The 15003-nt window shown below is 37.6% G+C and overlaps 1 protein-coding gene across 1 annotated transcript in view; it reads right to left on the reverse strand.

Moving 5' to 3' along the window:
• Positions 1–102: 102 nt before the first annotated feature.
• Positions 103–15003, reverse strand: part of GDI2 (GDP dissociation inhibitor 2) — a 23391-nt gene continuing 8490 nt past the window's right edge. The window contains exons 2-11 of the mRNA XM_072401866.1: positions 10160–10267; positions 8816–8915; positions 7703–7837; positions 7168–7366; positions 5033–5164; positions 4671–4770; positions 3888–4059; positions 2684–2828; positions 1735–1789; positions 103–533 (exon numbers count right to left, since the gene is read on the reverse strand). Coding sequence (XP_072257967.1) covers positions 387–533; positions 1735–1789; positions 2684–2828; positions 3888–4059; positions 4671–4770; positions 5033–5164; positions 7168–7366; positions 7703–7837; positions 8816–8915; positions 10160–10267 — 1293 coding nt within the window. The 3' untranslated portion in view covers positions 103–386. The remainder of the gene's footprint in view (positions 534–1734; positions 1790–2683; positions 2829–3887; positions 4060–4670; positions 4771–5032; positions 5165–7167; positions 7367–7702; positions 7838–8815; positions 8916–10159; positions 10268–15003) is intronic.

Consider the following 15003-nt stretch of genomic DNA (forward strand, 5'->3'; position numbering starts at 1 on the left):
TTTATCTTTTTATATATATATATATATTTATAAAAAAAAAAATTCAGTATGGATGTACCAGTGATGACACTAAATTAAAACACAGAGATAAAAAGTCAATACTTAGGGCAGATATTTCATTGTGGGACACACACTTTCTATTAAACTGGGAGGAACAAAAAATATACATGTGACTTCTGTAGTATTAATGACTCAGCCAGGTAGCGGCAACAGCTTCATCAGAAAATGAGAGGAAAGGATATAGAGCAATTACCAGTGCAGTATTCTTGGATTTCCAGGACTTTATACAAAAAGCAGGCCTTACAATATTGAGTTTCATACAGTGTTCCTAATTTCCAGAAATATGTTTGTAGAAGGGTTAGATATCTTCCTAGGCCTGGGAATGCCTAGTTTTCACCATAGATGTCATCCTTCTTACGCTTCATCTCTTCAAAGTCAAACTCACTTCCCATCATTCTCTTATAGATGTCTTTGATATCATTGCAGGTTGTTTCAAAGTGGGTGGTGGCATCATACGAGCGGGAGATAAAGATCTGTGGAAAGAGGAGGGTTATTGCTTTCTAGCAAGGATCAATAAAAAGTACTCTGGGGTCTGACTTTTGGAGAATCATTTTTGTAACACTTTAGGATGTGTATTCTTTTAGCTACAGGAAAATCTAATATTCTTTCAAGCTTCAGGAAGACTACAGAAGGACCAAAATCCTTTCTAGTTTTTACTTCTAAAAAAGAAATGTATGTTTTTACTTTCTCTTGAGAAAATCTCTGTGTCCCATCAATAAAAGATGAGTGGGGGAAACTTTATTTGAATGACAAAGTAGGGAGAAAAACACACTGGATGACCAAATTTATAGGTACATTTCCAGCATTGGATCGCAAAGAATGTTTCTTGGATCCACAATGAACCAGTAAATTCTTGTATTTGCATTACAGTGTTAATCAAACATTTTGTTTTTGTTTTTTTTAAACAGCTAGGTGAGAAGTTTTAGGCAGGTGATCAAAAACAGGGCAACGGGTGACACGTGTTCCCAATTGTTGTTGGCATAGGAATACAGCAACCACACTACTTTTTTCCTATTTCTGCCCCTCATACTATATTTCACCATGGTCTTTATGTCTAGTGCATCTGTATTGAGACCCAACTTTTCAGTCACCACCCAAAAACAGCCAACTGGTTACTGGAAGGTGCCAGGTGATGCACCCGGCTAAAAGAGGGCGAGAACAGTAAATAGTCTCTGGTTACTGGAGTTAATGAATGTTTGGTCTTACAACAACACACTGACTCTTCAATACCAGAGATTAGCTTGTGCTGCTTGTTTTACTATCATTCCATCACAAATACTGTCTAAAGTTCTATCAACATTTTTTTTCTTTTAAACAAGTAGAACTTTTCATTCTAACCTATGTATGGAGCTATGGGGGAGCCACTTTCTGTAAACACCATTGGCACAGAATGGCTGTTAGGAAGATTATGAAGCCAATGTACTAATCATAGGAGCATCACAATATTCACATGCAGGTAGATGAAAATGTTTATAATTGCAGAATATTTCTTACATAGCTGCAGTCAGGAAAGCTTAGCACCACAATACAACACACCATTATAAATATGTTATTGTTTTAGAAAAAAATAACAGAAAAATGATGACTGTCAACCTGCAAATCTTCAAAATTGCTCCGTTTTACAAAAGGAAACAAAAAAAAAAATATATATATATATATATATATAATGCTTACCTGACTTTCTGTTCCCAAATCAGTGGGGGCATACAGGTCACTAATGCTAACAAACCTAGAAGGAAGGGTTGAAAGGACAAATGACTATTAAAATGCATTTACAACCTACCACAGGACAAAGCACTTTTACATTCTCAAACATACAATATTGTCATGTGTATTTATACTCAAATTACACATATTTTTTAAAAGTTGTATGAGTGCTATGAATGATTCTTTGACTAGGGGCAGGTACTACCTAGTTAGGATGACAGCATGACATGAATGTGATTTCTACCTGTTTGAACACCTCAGGTGTAGCTATAGTTAAATATACAAACATATGTAACATTAGAAAATATATCACAAAAAGCAAACTTATTTTAAGGACAAAAAAAAATTATAAGTAACCTTGAATAATAAAAATTAAAAAAGAAAAACATTGTTTCCATCACGTCTGTAGATTTGTGTACAGTATAGCTGCATGGTGTAAGCACCTACAATACTGTACATTCTTACATTTTTCACTGGGCGCAGAGCTTGCTATGAAAGGGATGCAGCATTTAGACATCACATCACATATTATGTATAGACATTTAGACATCACATATTATGTATACAGATGCTCCTTGCTTCATGACAAGGTTTCGTTCATGCGACCAGGTCGTTAAGAGAGGAGCATAGGAAAGACCCAATGTGCAGTGCCTGTCAGTGACAAGTTCCATGACAGCCTGCAGACCGGGGATTGTGCAGGAGTAAATTAATTTAACCTTTCTTCTAGGCTTCCTAACTACTTTTGCAAAACTTTAGGTCTTGGCTATACCAATGAGGAAACCAGACACAATGCTCTCTTATGTTTGTTACAGCAGCATCAGAACAAATCAACTAACCAAAACTGTTTCACATGAAGAACTGACAGTAAGGTTATGATTAAAAAAAAAAACAAAAAAACAAAAACATATCCACTTACTTCTGTTCAATGGGCTCCAGGAGTTCAAGTGCAGGCCTGATTTCCTTCTCTGGATCATTGGTTTCTACAGTAGTGCTTATAATAGCAATATATTTTCCTTGTGCAGCCACATTGTGTGCACTTGAAATCATACACACATAGATATCTAAGAGAAAAGAAATATATAGAGTGATTGACATATAACGTAAAATATTCAGCTCAAACAAAGTCAACGTTTAAGATTCTTTCCATATGTGTACACAATCTCACCAAAAAAAAAAAAACAATGCTTGTCACTAAAATGATAACATTGACTGCATACATTCTGTATTCTTGCTGAACTGGTTTTTGAAAGTCAGCTTCTGTGTGTCTACACAAATTTCTTATTTGGGGTTTGTGGCCCTGCTAGTCTGAATGATGATTACAAAAAGCAACCCATCAGGTTTAAGTCCCTTACATTGATAAATCCCATCCCTGCAATTAGCTTGGAGCATAAGAACTTAAAGAGAACAGGTTAGTGATAATCATAAATAAATATTGTTCAGTGTGGCCTGAATAGCCAAGAGCAGGAAAGACATCACATGTGGTTTAATAACAAAACGGGTAGTAAAATTGAGTAAATGGGTTAATTACTTTTATATTGTGTGATTTCCTCTTGTAATTCAAAAAGTAAAAAATATTTCTGCTGTCTGAAATGCAAATGACAGGGGCGAAAGCTTTAGGACAATATGGATTGCCCTAAAACTCCTCGATACAAGTGTTTTGGTCCTATCGCTTTATACATTCTTATCCTTTCCCAACAAAACCATACACTACTTACCCTTGTTGTTTTCTCCCCCAGCCTTCATCCTATCCCCCTGGTAGAGCTTAACCTCTCTATCTTATTATTATTAAACAGGATTTATATAGTGCCAACATATTACGCAGCGCTGTACATTAAATAGGGATTGCAAATGACAGACTAATACAGACAGTGATACAGGAGGAGAGGACCCTGCCCCGAAGAGCTTAAAATCTAGTAGTTGCTAGAAGCCGCTCTCTGAGCAGCTGTCCTGCATTGCACAGGGGGAGACAAAAATGCATTTACCATATGTGGAGCAGGGAGGACCCCACTGCATGGGTACATTTCAAAAAAGCCAAGAGTTGTTTCTTAAAAATTTGTTTCCGCAAATGAGGGTTTCCAAAAGCCTATCAAGCAAAAAGTAAACGGAATTAAAGGACTTACCAGACTTTCTATTGACCTGGTTTTGGGGAATGATGATCTGACAGGAGTTGGCATCATTTGTGTTCTTAATTGGGTGGCTAAGAATACAGATAACACGAATAACCTTCCCTACTTTAGTGACACGGTCTGAAACATAACTAGGGTCACAAATCAGCTGCTTGCATCTGGCAACCTAGAAAAAAAAAATGCATTATTCAGCCATTGAAATATAAATAAGTTATATTCATATAATTATAAGTACAGAGGACAAAAAGGCAAGTAAAAATACTTATAGAAGTAGGGACATTGCCTGTCCCTTTCTGCAATAAGGACCTACCGAGGCCAAATTTTTTAAGTGGAACTACTACAAACTATCACGTTTCACAAAACTTTTTGGATTTCTAAGTCATGTTGCTCCATACATGGGCAGCAACATCAGCATAATGAAATTCAGAAACACCGCACATATTCTAAAGAACTGACATGAAGCCATCAATTCTTTGTAAACATATATGTGTATTGTCTGAATTCCTTGCAAGAGCTTCTACAAAACTATTTGATTGGTGGGGAGCATTGTGCAGGAATATATATGTTGTAATTACATTTCATTGCAAGCCACATACAAAAAGCACTTGTGAAATACTTTCCTGCTCTCATTTCCTACAAGAAAGACAATGCTAACAAATCTCATTTTAAAAACAACTATTAATGAAGAGATCAGTTAATGAAGAGATCAGTTAATGAAGAGATCAGTTAATGAAGAGATCAGTTAATGAAGAGATCCGTTAAAAGAAAAATACCCACCTCCCCTTCTGATTTTACACCAACAATCCTTCCATTCTCTATAACCAACTCTTCTACTGGCTTGTTGAGCATGTAAGTTCCTCCATAAATGGCACTTAATCTGTAAAAAAAAAAAAAAAAACTATTATATATTTATCTCCACATACATTCACACAGACATACATTGTCTGTGCCTACATTATACACACACTAAACACTTGTAACAACAACAAAAAGATAAAACTGACTCGTTTAGATGAATCAGATCCGTTTCCCCATTTACTAGAACTAAATATATAAATCCTGTTTATTAAAAAATAATAACTCTTCTAGAGAAACTCTGAAAGATTCAATAGACTAGAGAGTTGTAATCACTTCCTTACCTTGCAAAACCTTGTGGCAGCTCTCCAAGGCCATAAAGTGGATAAAGATAAGGGCTTTTTCCATATCGCGCAAGGGATTCACTGTAAAGCTTAATCCTGTTTATAGTCTCAAGACAGGGCTGATTCAGATACCTACACAATAAAAAAAAATGTAACCGGTGTTAACCAGAATTATAGGTAAAATGTGGAAACATTTCTACTTTAAACGTGTGAAAGTCAATGAACTATGCAGTGAATGTTATCTATGCTTCAATTGACAAAGAAAGGAAGATGGATATACAGATCGATAACTATGTAATTTTGTGTCTTAATGGAAATATATGTGTACAGCCAACATCCTTTCCACTTTTGGAGTAAATATGAAAGGGGCAAAATCTTTCCTTTGCTGTCCATGTCCAGCTGGGCCGATTTCTGGTCACTTTCTTTCCTGGATATGTAACAAGCAGGGCAGCAGAAGTCCACAAAATGTACCTTTTAACAGATGACCCCCATTTGACAATATACTGTACTCTCACTTCTAGTTTTCGTAACAACCACAAAATGTGGGGTTTCCTGTCATTAGGGGGCCTTTTCATGAAGGCAAACAACTACGATGTTTCTGTTAACCACACACTGAAAGTGTAGAACGCCACAGACCACATCAGTGATATTTTTGTGTTTCAATACCATACGTTAGGACAATTAGAAGGTAATTCTACCTAGTAAGGACACAGATATTAAAATCTGACAGAAGATCTAATCCCTCTATAATCTATCTACCTCTGAGAAAAGGTAACTTTTTTTCTTGTTCATCTAAGCAGAGCCTGAAATGTGAAACTTCTGTGTTACTGCATACTGAATCACATTTTTAAAGTGAAAAGATATGGCCAGCCATCAGGACATTTCACATTTTAATAGTACCCACCAGTGATGCCCCTTGTCCCCACTTATTTTTAGAATAACCCCTAAGCCTCTCAAACTTTATCTGCTCAAACCCAGATATTTTGGCTTTCATTTAGCTGGCTTGCATCAAAAAGTTGCTACATTTACTTTTGTGCTCTCCAAACTCTTCATATCATTGTCCAACCTACAAAAGAAACTGAAAGGCTTTGGGTCCTCACCAAAGCTTCAAACCTAATCTTCAATATTAATTATTAAGTTTTAAATTAATTTATTTATGCCAAGCCACAGGCTCCCTCCTAAGAGCCATAAACTGATGTCCTAATTACTTTTCAATTGGGCTACGGAGGTCAATAAATATTTGGGCATATTGCTGGAACCTGTACTCACTGATCTTTGAATTGTATCGGGGGAAACAAGCAGCCACAGCAGCTGACACATTACAGAAGGGGTCGGCAAACTCCGGCCTTTAGGTCAGATACGGCCTAGCCGACAGTGTGGTGGCTCCCTTCCCTACTTACTGCGGCCGGCAATAACACTTCCGCCACCGGGGTAAATAAGGAACATTCCCTCTCCTCTGTATGCATTGTGGAGGAGAGGGATTTCCCTTCAGGGGACGTTCCTGGTAGGGGCAGAGCTATTAGGGCGGGACTTGAGAGAGAATACAGCCTTGTGTGCTCCTGCCTACCCCTGAAATGGCCTAGTGGCCAAAAACATTTGCTGACCTCTGCATTACCGGATGACACTACCACCAGGTTGGAACAATGCTCACCCTTTGACAAGATTGAAATGATAGTGTGCGGGAGAGGGGGCAGTAAGATATTCTTTCTACATGCAATGCATAGTCATCTCCCCCCTTCAAGTTATACTTCACCCTATCTGATGGAATAGGAATCAGAACTAAGGGTCACTCTCTAACCATCTAAAAACAATAACATTAAAAATCATAATTTAACTACTTAAGTACTTTGTTGGGATGGAATAGTGGTATACTTCAGGTTGTGTACACAACAGACTAATTAAACTAGAAAATTAAACATATGGCATGGTCCTCTCCTCCTGTGTCACTGTCTGTATCCGTCTGTCATTTGCAACCCCTATTTAATGTACAGCACTGCGTAATATGTTGGAGCTATATAAATCCTGTTTATTAATAATAATAATGTGTATAATTACAATTACTCAGCATCTAGGTACAATAAAGAATAACTATAAAAAATAATTAATAAAAAAAAGAAAAAGAAAAGGAAACTCACTCATCAGTCCTGTACAGAGCCAGAGCATGACCTGTGAAATCAACAACATCCTGGCCCAAGTCAAACTTCTTGTAAACCTCTTGCATAGTAGTTTTCTTAGGGTCAACTCCTTCCATTGTTTTTGGATCATTTTCATCATAATTTGCCACAAAGCCAAGGAACTTCTTAAACCTTCTCTTCTCGAACAAGCCCATCAAACCTTGAGTGGAGTAATAAACAGTTAATGGTGGCCGTGATTTAATAAAGCTCTCCCAGACTGGAACAGATGGGACATGTCTAAAATGGGAGAACCTGGGTGATCCAGCAAACCAGAAATGGATTTCTTAAAATGATCTGCTATTTTTTGGCAAATGTTTTCAATCATGGACCAGTCCATTCCAGGTTTGCTGGATCAACGTGTATGTCTATATTCTCCAGTTTTGGAGAGCTTTAATAAATCAAAAGACCAAAGACCCCATAGAAAAAGATTATCAGTAACCCAATATAGTGACTGCTAGAACCAGATGTGATCCTAGCTGAAATAAAAGCTACTTACTGGATGCCAGAGCCTCTGCTTCTGTTGAAGGAACCTTGTAGATCTTTCCTCCTTTGTAAACAAAGCTGCCCTCAATTACCTTGAAATCCAGATAGCGGGTAACTTCAGTAAACAGAAGCATTTTCACCAACTGACCTGAAAAAGACGACAATGAGGCACCATTAGTACTAATATTTCAATATCTATAGCTAAAAGAGTTTCCATCAGGAAACTACCTCACAGATGAGAAGTATAAAACTGCAAAATGGAACATTTTTCAACAGACATGGGCAATTTAAAACTAGGTCATTGCTTTAGCCACAAACTTCAACTATTAAAACAAAGGCCAGGGGTTGGCCTTTAAAACCCCTGGAAATTAAAATTAGTTCTTATAGAACAGTCATGTGGCAGAAAAAAAAAAGTTATACATACATTAAATCTAAACTAGTAAAATGTGTCAGAAGCATCTCATACTATACAATAAACTATATTGTTTATTACTACATACTATATTACAGTGTTTTTCCCCTGTAATCATTTACAAATCTGATTATAATGACTCACAGACATTCACCACATTTCCCAAAGGTTTAATTATTTCCTTTTAGGAGTCCTTCTGATACCAAAATCTAGCATCAGAACCAGAAAGTGTTCTGTGTAACAGAGATGGTGCCATCAGATGGGTATTCCTGCTTGTTGACCCCGTAATTTACAGACTGCAGGTTTTTTTCAACTTGGTTTGGCATTAACCCAGAGCCTTTAAATATCTGAGCAGAAAGTTGCTATATGTGTTTTCTATTGGAAGAATATTAGGTAACTGCACATTTATGGCACACTCACAGTGAATTTTGGTAGCAGCAAAAGAAATAAAGTTGTCACAGGTAGTAATAGTTCATCTGACAAAACAGTAGAGAACACAACAGATTTATATTTTTTTAGGGGCCATCTGTAATAAGCGTCTGTAAAATAATGAGAGACTCAGAGGTCCCATTTTTTTTGGTGCTTGCATATGTACTTACTTAGAAGGAATTTATCTGCCTATGAACTGATGCTGAACTGACTACAGGAGGATTAAAATGGTCAAGATAATCTATCAGCCCTAAAAGGTTTACAAGAAGATAAACTGCTTCTTACCCCCAGCCATAAGAAATTTAGGAACCAGATCAACGTTCCAGTCTCTTCCCCGTCCCATTGACTCTGGGGGGCTTCCAGGGATATTAAATGTTTTGTACAACTAAAAGATAAAATAAGGGTACAATAAACACTACATGGACAGAGAAGGAAATAAATCTAATTCAATACAGCTGATTAACTAAAGAAAAAGAGTTTGCCTGGACAAAGAAAAAAATACAAAATTATTGGTATTCCAGTAACCCGACTCTCTCCTCTACAATCTATTATGCTGCAATCTCTTTGTAGTTCTCTTCATTGGCTTCAAATTCACCTTTAAATCAAATTCAATCAAATCCCTCCACAGTTCTTGTTCTACTTACCTTTATGACCTGTTAGAAAAATACTCCCCTAGCCGCTCTCTTCGCTCCTCCAACGACCTACTGACTTCCTCATTAATAACCTCATCACACGCACAGCTCCAAGACATTTCTAGAGCTGCCCCGACTCTCTGGAATGGTCTTCCTCGTTCTATTCGCCTTGCTCCTACTTTCTGCACTCAAAACCCATTTTTTCAAACTTGCCAACCCATCTTCTGTTTCCTAAACCCTCACTACTCCCCACCACTACATATCTCCCCTCTTATTGTGTGTAACTTCCCCCACCTGCAAGAGTGTAAGCTCTTGAGGCAGGATTCTCTCCTCCTCTTTTGTCACTGTCTGTATCTGGCTGTCATTTGCATTCCTTATTCAATATACAGCAGCTGCTTAATATGCTGGTGCTATATAAATGCTGTTTATAAATAATAATACATTTTTAAAAAAAATGTACAACATTTCTACGATATAAGAAAAAAAAAAGTTCTGGATGTTTTGTCTTTGGAAAACAATCTTCAAATACAAAAAAAATCCATGTTGATCTCCTAGAAAAGCAGTGAGCTCGTATTCTACTTCTATGAGCTAACAACCATGATTCTACTGGACTGAAGTATCCGCTTTGCCTGAGTTCTCCTCTGCTTGACTACAGAACACCTCTCTCCTTATGTTATGTTGATAAAGAGAGGGTGTTCTTTAGTTTAGCAGAACTGTGCAGACTGAGGAAATTGCATTAGATTTCAGTGCAAATTAACTTATTTCACATAGTTAAACAAATTAACAAATATATGCTGGAGCACATTTTAATGCAAACAAGAGTTGAACTTGCATACCATTTAGTTCAATTTTTTCTATATTAACCAGAGAAACCACATTCCACTAAGGTTCCTTTTGAAAGTAGACAAGCTATCAAGTCATTAGTCACTAGGTTGTCATTAATAAACCAATAACTTCCATTACATATTATGTGTGCAGAAAAATAGAGTCGTCTTACATCTTCCAGGGGTGTGATGGAAGCACTTTCTCCACCATAATAAGAATTGCGATCCATATGCAAGACCTTCTTGCCATTTACGGACATTATCCCTGACAGGATGCATTCCTACAAGATAAAACACAGGTATCTATTATGAACAGAGAAAAGCAAAAAATAAAAATAAAACTGTACAGCTAATAGTTGTAGGCCACATAATTGGGGTAATAAAGGTGAAAATCCCAACTGTTTAAAAAAAAAATAAAATAAAAAAAAGGCTGGAGTAATCTCAAAATCATATGTTCTTATGCGTCCAAGTCTTGCAAGAGACAAAATGCCAGCTCCTAATTACAAGGCTGAACATGTGCGAAGAGATGGCCAGACTATGAACCTAATTAGGCACCTAGTCAGGCTAGGATTTAGGCCTAACTGATATTTACCAAATGTGGTAATTATTAGACACAGATATCAACTACAACAAATGCTCAACAGTAGTTTGACAAAAAATAGAGACATTGGAAGAATTGCTGATTCTAGCACTGCAGCAGGCTTGGGGGTAAAGTGGTGTCAGACCAGAGGAGCAAACAATCTCTGCAATTCATGTTTTGGGCTGGCAGTGGGAAGCAATTAAACTACTACAGTTTTAGTTCAAATCGCAATTAAGCATTTTGCTTAATATTCAAATCCTTTAACTAAATTTTGTAAAGCCAAAACTGAGAAGATGGGCTCTTACAGATAGGACCTGCTACGTCTTTTCTGCAATAAAGCAAACTTGGTTGGTGTCCTGATCATGCTTATGCACTGGAGTTGTGTCATTCCAGCTTGGCCAGACAAGACAGCCAAAGATCTCAAAACCCAGAAATGGACTGAATAAAGATGTCAATGCAGGCAAAGGAGAAATGAGAATCAAGTTTACGTTTACTTTAAAACCATGTTGGGCTACACCAGAAATTCATAACAAAAAATATTTCATCTTTTGATCATTTATGCAAAATACACAAAGAAAGTAGATCAATATATTGATTTCTTGTTATTTCAAACTGCTTCATACCTTTTACACATTCCAGGCAGACTCACCATAAAGGCCTATTTACCATAACTACAGCCACACCACATCAAAAAAAGAAAAAAAAAAGTTGAGACAAAAGTCATGCACTTCTTTTGGTGTGCTGTTGTGTTAGACTAGTGGTCGCCAACCAGTGGTTTTGGTGCTCCGTGTCTCTGGCCGATGGCGCCCCCCTACGGGGTCAGGAGAAGGTCCCCACTAGGGAGTCCTTCTCAAAGCGGGGTCCAGAGACAAGGACCGCTTTCCCTGTATGGATCCCAGGCTCAGGGCGGTGGGTGGGTTGCAACTCTGGACACAACCCACCCACTTTCCCATAGAGGGATCGACTGATATATGAAAATTAAAGCGTACCTAAACTCAGAATTTTCACTTAACATAAAAGGTTAAATAAAAATTAGGTTTGAATTTATATTCTTGTAATTAATATGCATTGTCTGTAAAAGTCCAAGTTGCAGAGGTAGATTCTCAGATTTTGTGTATTTGTTCAAAGATTTATGGATGTAGCCTTGCATCAAACTAACAGGCTGGTTAAACTTCAAAAGTGTTAATAAAAATTCTTTTTTTTTTTTTTTTTTTGTTTTTTTTTTTTCTGCAACACCAAAAACAAAATCACCTAGGTGATCGAGAATGAATGGGATCGTAGAGCCTCCCGGGAGGCTCTTGGCTGCTCCTTCTGTGAATGCCTGAGCATCAAAAGGGAGAAGGAGCCTTTTCATCAAAAGGGAAAAAAGTTTTTTCCCAATCTACGCCAGCCGAGATAGGCGTTAAAAACACCCGGAAGAGGAGAAGATGGTGGCGCCATCCAGATACCAGATCTTTAGGGTGAATACGTTTTTTTCCTCGCAGTTTACTTCCGCTTTAAAGTGGAACTAAACCCATGATTACTCACCTAACCTCTTTCTATTACAAGGTGCTGCCATCTTTCTTCTTTACTTGAAGATGATCTCCAACAATGTTGAGAGGACGTAACACTCATACGAACGGAAGAGAGTTCAATAATTCCCGGCACGCAATGGAAGCCAAGATTGCCAGTTCTCCCTGGCAACCAATGCAGGGCTGCACATGCAGAGCTTAGCAACAGCTGGGCGGTAATTAGGCAGGTAAGAAAAATGATTGCACTTGTTGTTTTATCATATGCTCAATTTAAATTGTCCAGGTCTGAAACAGGTTCACTATAATGAACATGGTAATGATTACAAAAAGAATTATAAAAACAAAACTGTTGCACACATTTCGAATTACTGAACATATAAAAAGGAAGAAAGAAAAGAAACGGAAAAAAAAACAGAAAACACACACACACACACACACACAACAGCATACAATATGCAAAAGAAAAAAGTCTTTGGTAGCTCTATTCAGAAAAACAACAGCATAACAGGAAAAAACCTCCCCAGATTCTATGATCTGAAACATTTACCATGTCAGCACAATGTTGAAGGTTAATAGTTCAACAGGGTAGTAAAGAGATAAATCACAATCACTTGTTTACACTTTAATACAAATCCTACAACACAGTGAAAATTTGCCTTTTCCATGCAAGGCAAAGCAAAAAGGTTTTTTACAGCTCAATACTCTAGCTACATATACTTACTTCCCCCCTTTACTCCCTTTCAGCTCTTTTCACCCGCGGAAGAAAGTAAAAGAAGAAAGTCTGAAACAGGTAAAACACACAATGCTTTGCTGGCTCATTTTTAAATATACTTGTAGAGGCAGCACGTTATCATATATGACTATGATCTTTATAAAAACGCTCTAATCTTGGTTTCAAGGGGAAGTGAAGGATGTGACAAATACATTTACGTCAGGTTCTTGAACACCATCATAACAAAAGACATCCAGATGTCTGGACCCTATAGTAGTGGATCCCCAAAAATTAAAGCCTAACCCTTTGATTCATGTCAGCTCAGCATGTGAAAAAATAAATTCCTGGGGCATTAAAAGGAAAAAAGCAAGTGTGCAAAGAATTGGGCCCCTTTCAGAATTCATCTACCATCTTTATTATGTGTCAGAGGGTTCGACAATTGCTACAAATATGGAAAAAACACCAAATGACACCCTGGATAAAAATACAAGTATGCCAACCATTCAGACCATGTTGCTGATTAATTTAGAAAAAAATTTACCAATGACTCAAAGATTTCCCCTTACACACTAAAACAGGATATCTAAACCTTAAAGTTGTCAGGAAGTGGAGGTCACCCATTTAAAGTTACACAGAAATTGGAGAATCTATGACTACAACAGTTACATGACAACAAAAACTAACAATTCCTAATGCAGAGTCAGCCCTCCTAAACATACAATCACTTTATCCTACAGTGAACACACACCACCATCATCTTAATATTTCAGAAACTGACGAACTGCTGGGATTTTCACACACAATCATCTCTGCAGTTTACGATGAATGGTCGAAAAAAAGTGGTTGGTGGTCCTCAGGGCCAAAATGCCTTGTTGATGCCAGAGGTAAAGAGGAGAATGGCCAGGCTGGTTCTAGTTGATAGAAAACAGTATTTTTTATTTTCATCGGGGTAGTGTGTGGTGGATATCTTTGATTTTTTGCTTAATATTTTGATTGTGCCTAACCCTGGTTTATATAGGTATTTGAATAAAAGACTTTTTGAGTTTTCGGCACAAATATTGAAAATATAATTGGTAGTACAAGATTCATACAAAATTATGAAAGAAAATATTTAATACCGGGATACTATATGTATGTACTGGAATATACTATAAACTGTATTTCTAGCAATTCTTAAACAAAATATATTTATAACTAGAATGTATATTTCACCGCAAGAAAACAGTTTTGTCCCGCTTCTGTCAAGTTCCAACCGTGATCCACTTGATCCTATATGAGATACTGCTTATCATAACAATCATGCTGGCTCCTTTCATTCATCTCTAACTCTCTGTATATACTTCCAGACAAAACATATAGAGAGCGTCCCTGCTCTCACCCGACTTACAGGGACGGGGGCACCCTGGAACTCTGGGGTGCAACTTAGGCAAGCCTACCCTTCGCTGGGGACAGCTTTGCCCTTTCCCCGTATATCCCCGTCTTCTTAGACGGGGATGCTGTGCTGGAGACGGCTGCTTGCCTTTTCTAGCACTGAGCCGAGTGACAGGAGACCCGTCCTCTCCCAACAAGTGACGAGGTACGAGTGGGTGGCGCTTTACGCGCTGCCACCCATCCCGGCGTCACCAGGCCAGCCCCCACAGGCATCCCCATGCTGCCTACGTGCACATGGAGTATGGGAGGTCCCTAGGTCCCTAGCCATCCTCCTATTAAGAAATCCTGTTTAATAATAATAATAATAATAATAATAATAATAAAGGAGGATGCCTTAGGAACCTTTAACAAGGCTGTATCTAAACAAGCAAACAATCCTCTCCAGCACCAACAAGAGGAGATTTCTCTGTAGAATCCAGGTATATTTCATTTATGGGTACTTCTGCTTTCATTGAATACAATTTATTATGATTATGAATACTATACCTAATAGAAAAAAACAAAATATTGTTTTATTCTTAGTATGGTACCTACGCTGTGGAAGCTTACATGGCAAACCTACTTTGCCGACTGTATCTGCTAGGGATTATTTACTATCTCTTCCCTGGAAACTGAGACCTGTTTGACCTGTGCTACTATTCAGCATTACATTAGAAATAGAGTTTACTTCATCTACAGGTAGGACAGCAATTCCTACTTACTTTTCAACCTTACTTATATGATTACATATAAATATATACCGTATTTTTCGCTCTATAAGACGCTCCGGAATATAAGACGCAC

Source organism: Pyxicephalus adspersus, chromosome 2 (genome assembly GCF_032062135.1).
Source record: "Pyxicephalus adspersus chromosome 2, UCB_Pads_2.0, whole genome shotgun sequence".
Taxonomy (NCBI): domain Eukaryota; kingdom Metazoa; phylum Chordata; class Amphibia; order Anura; family Pyxicephalidae; genus Pyxicephalus; species Pyxicephalus adspersus.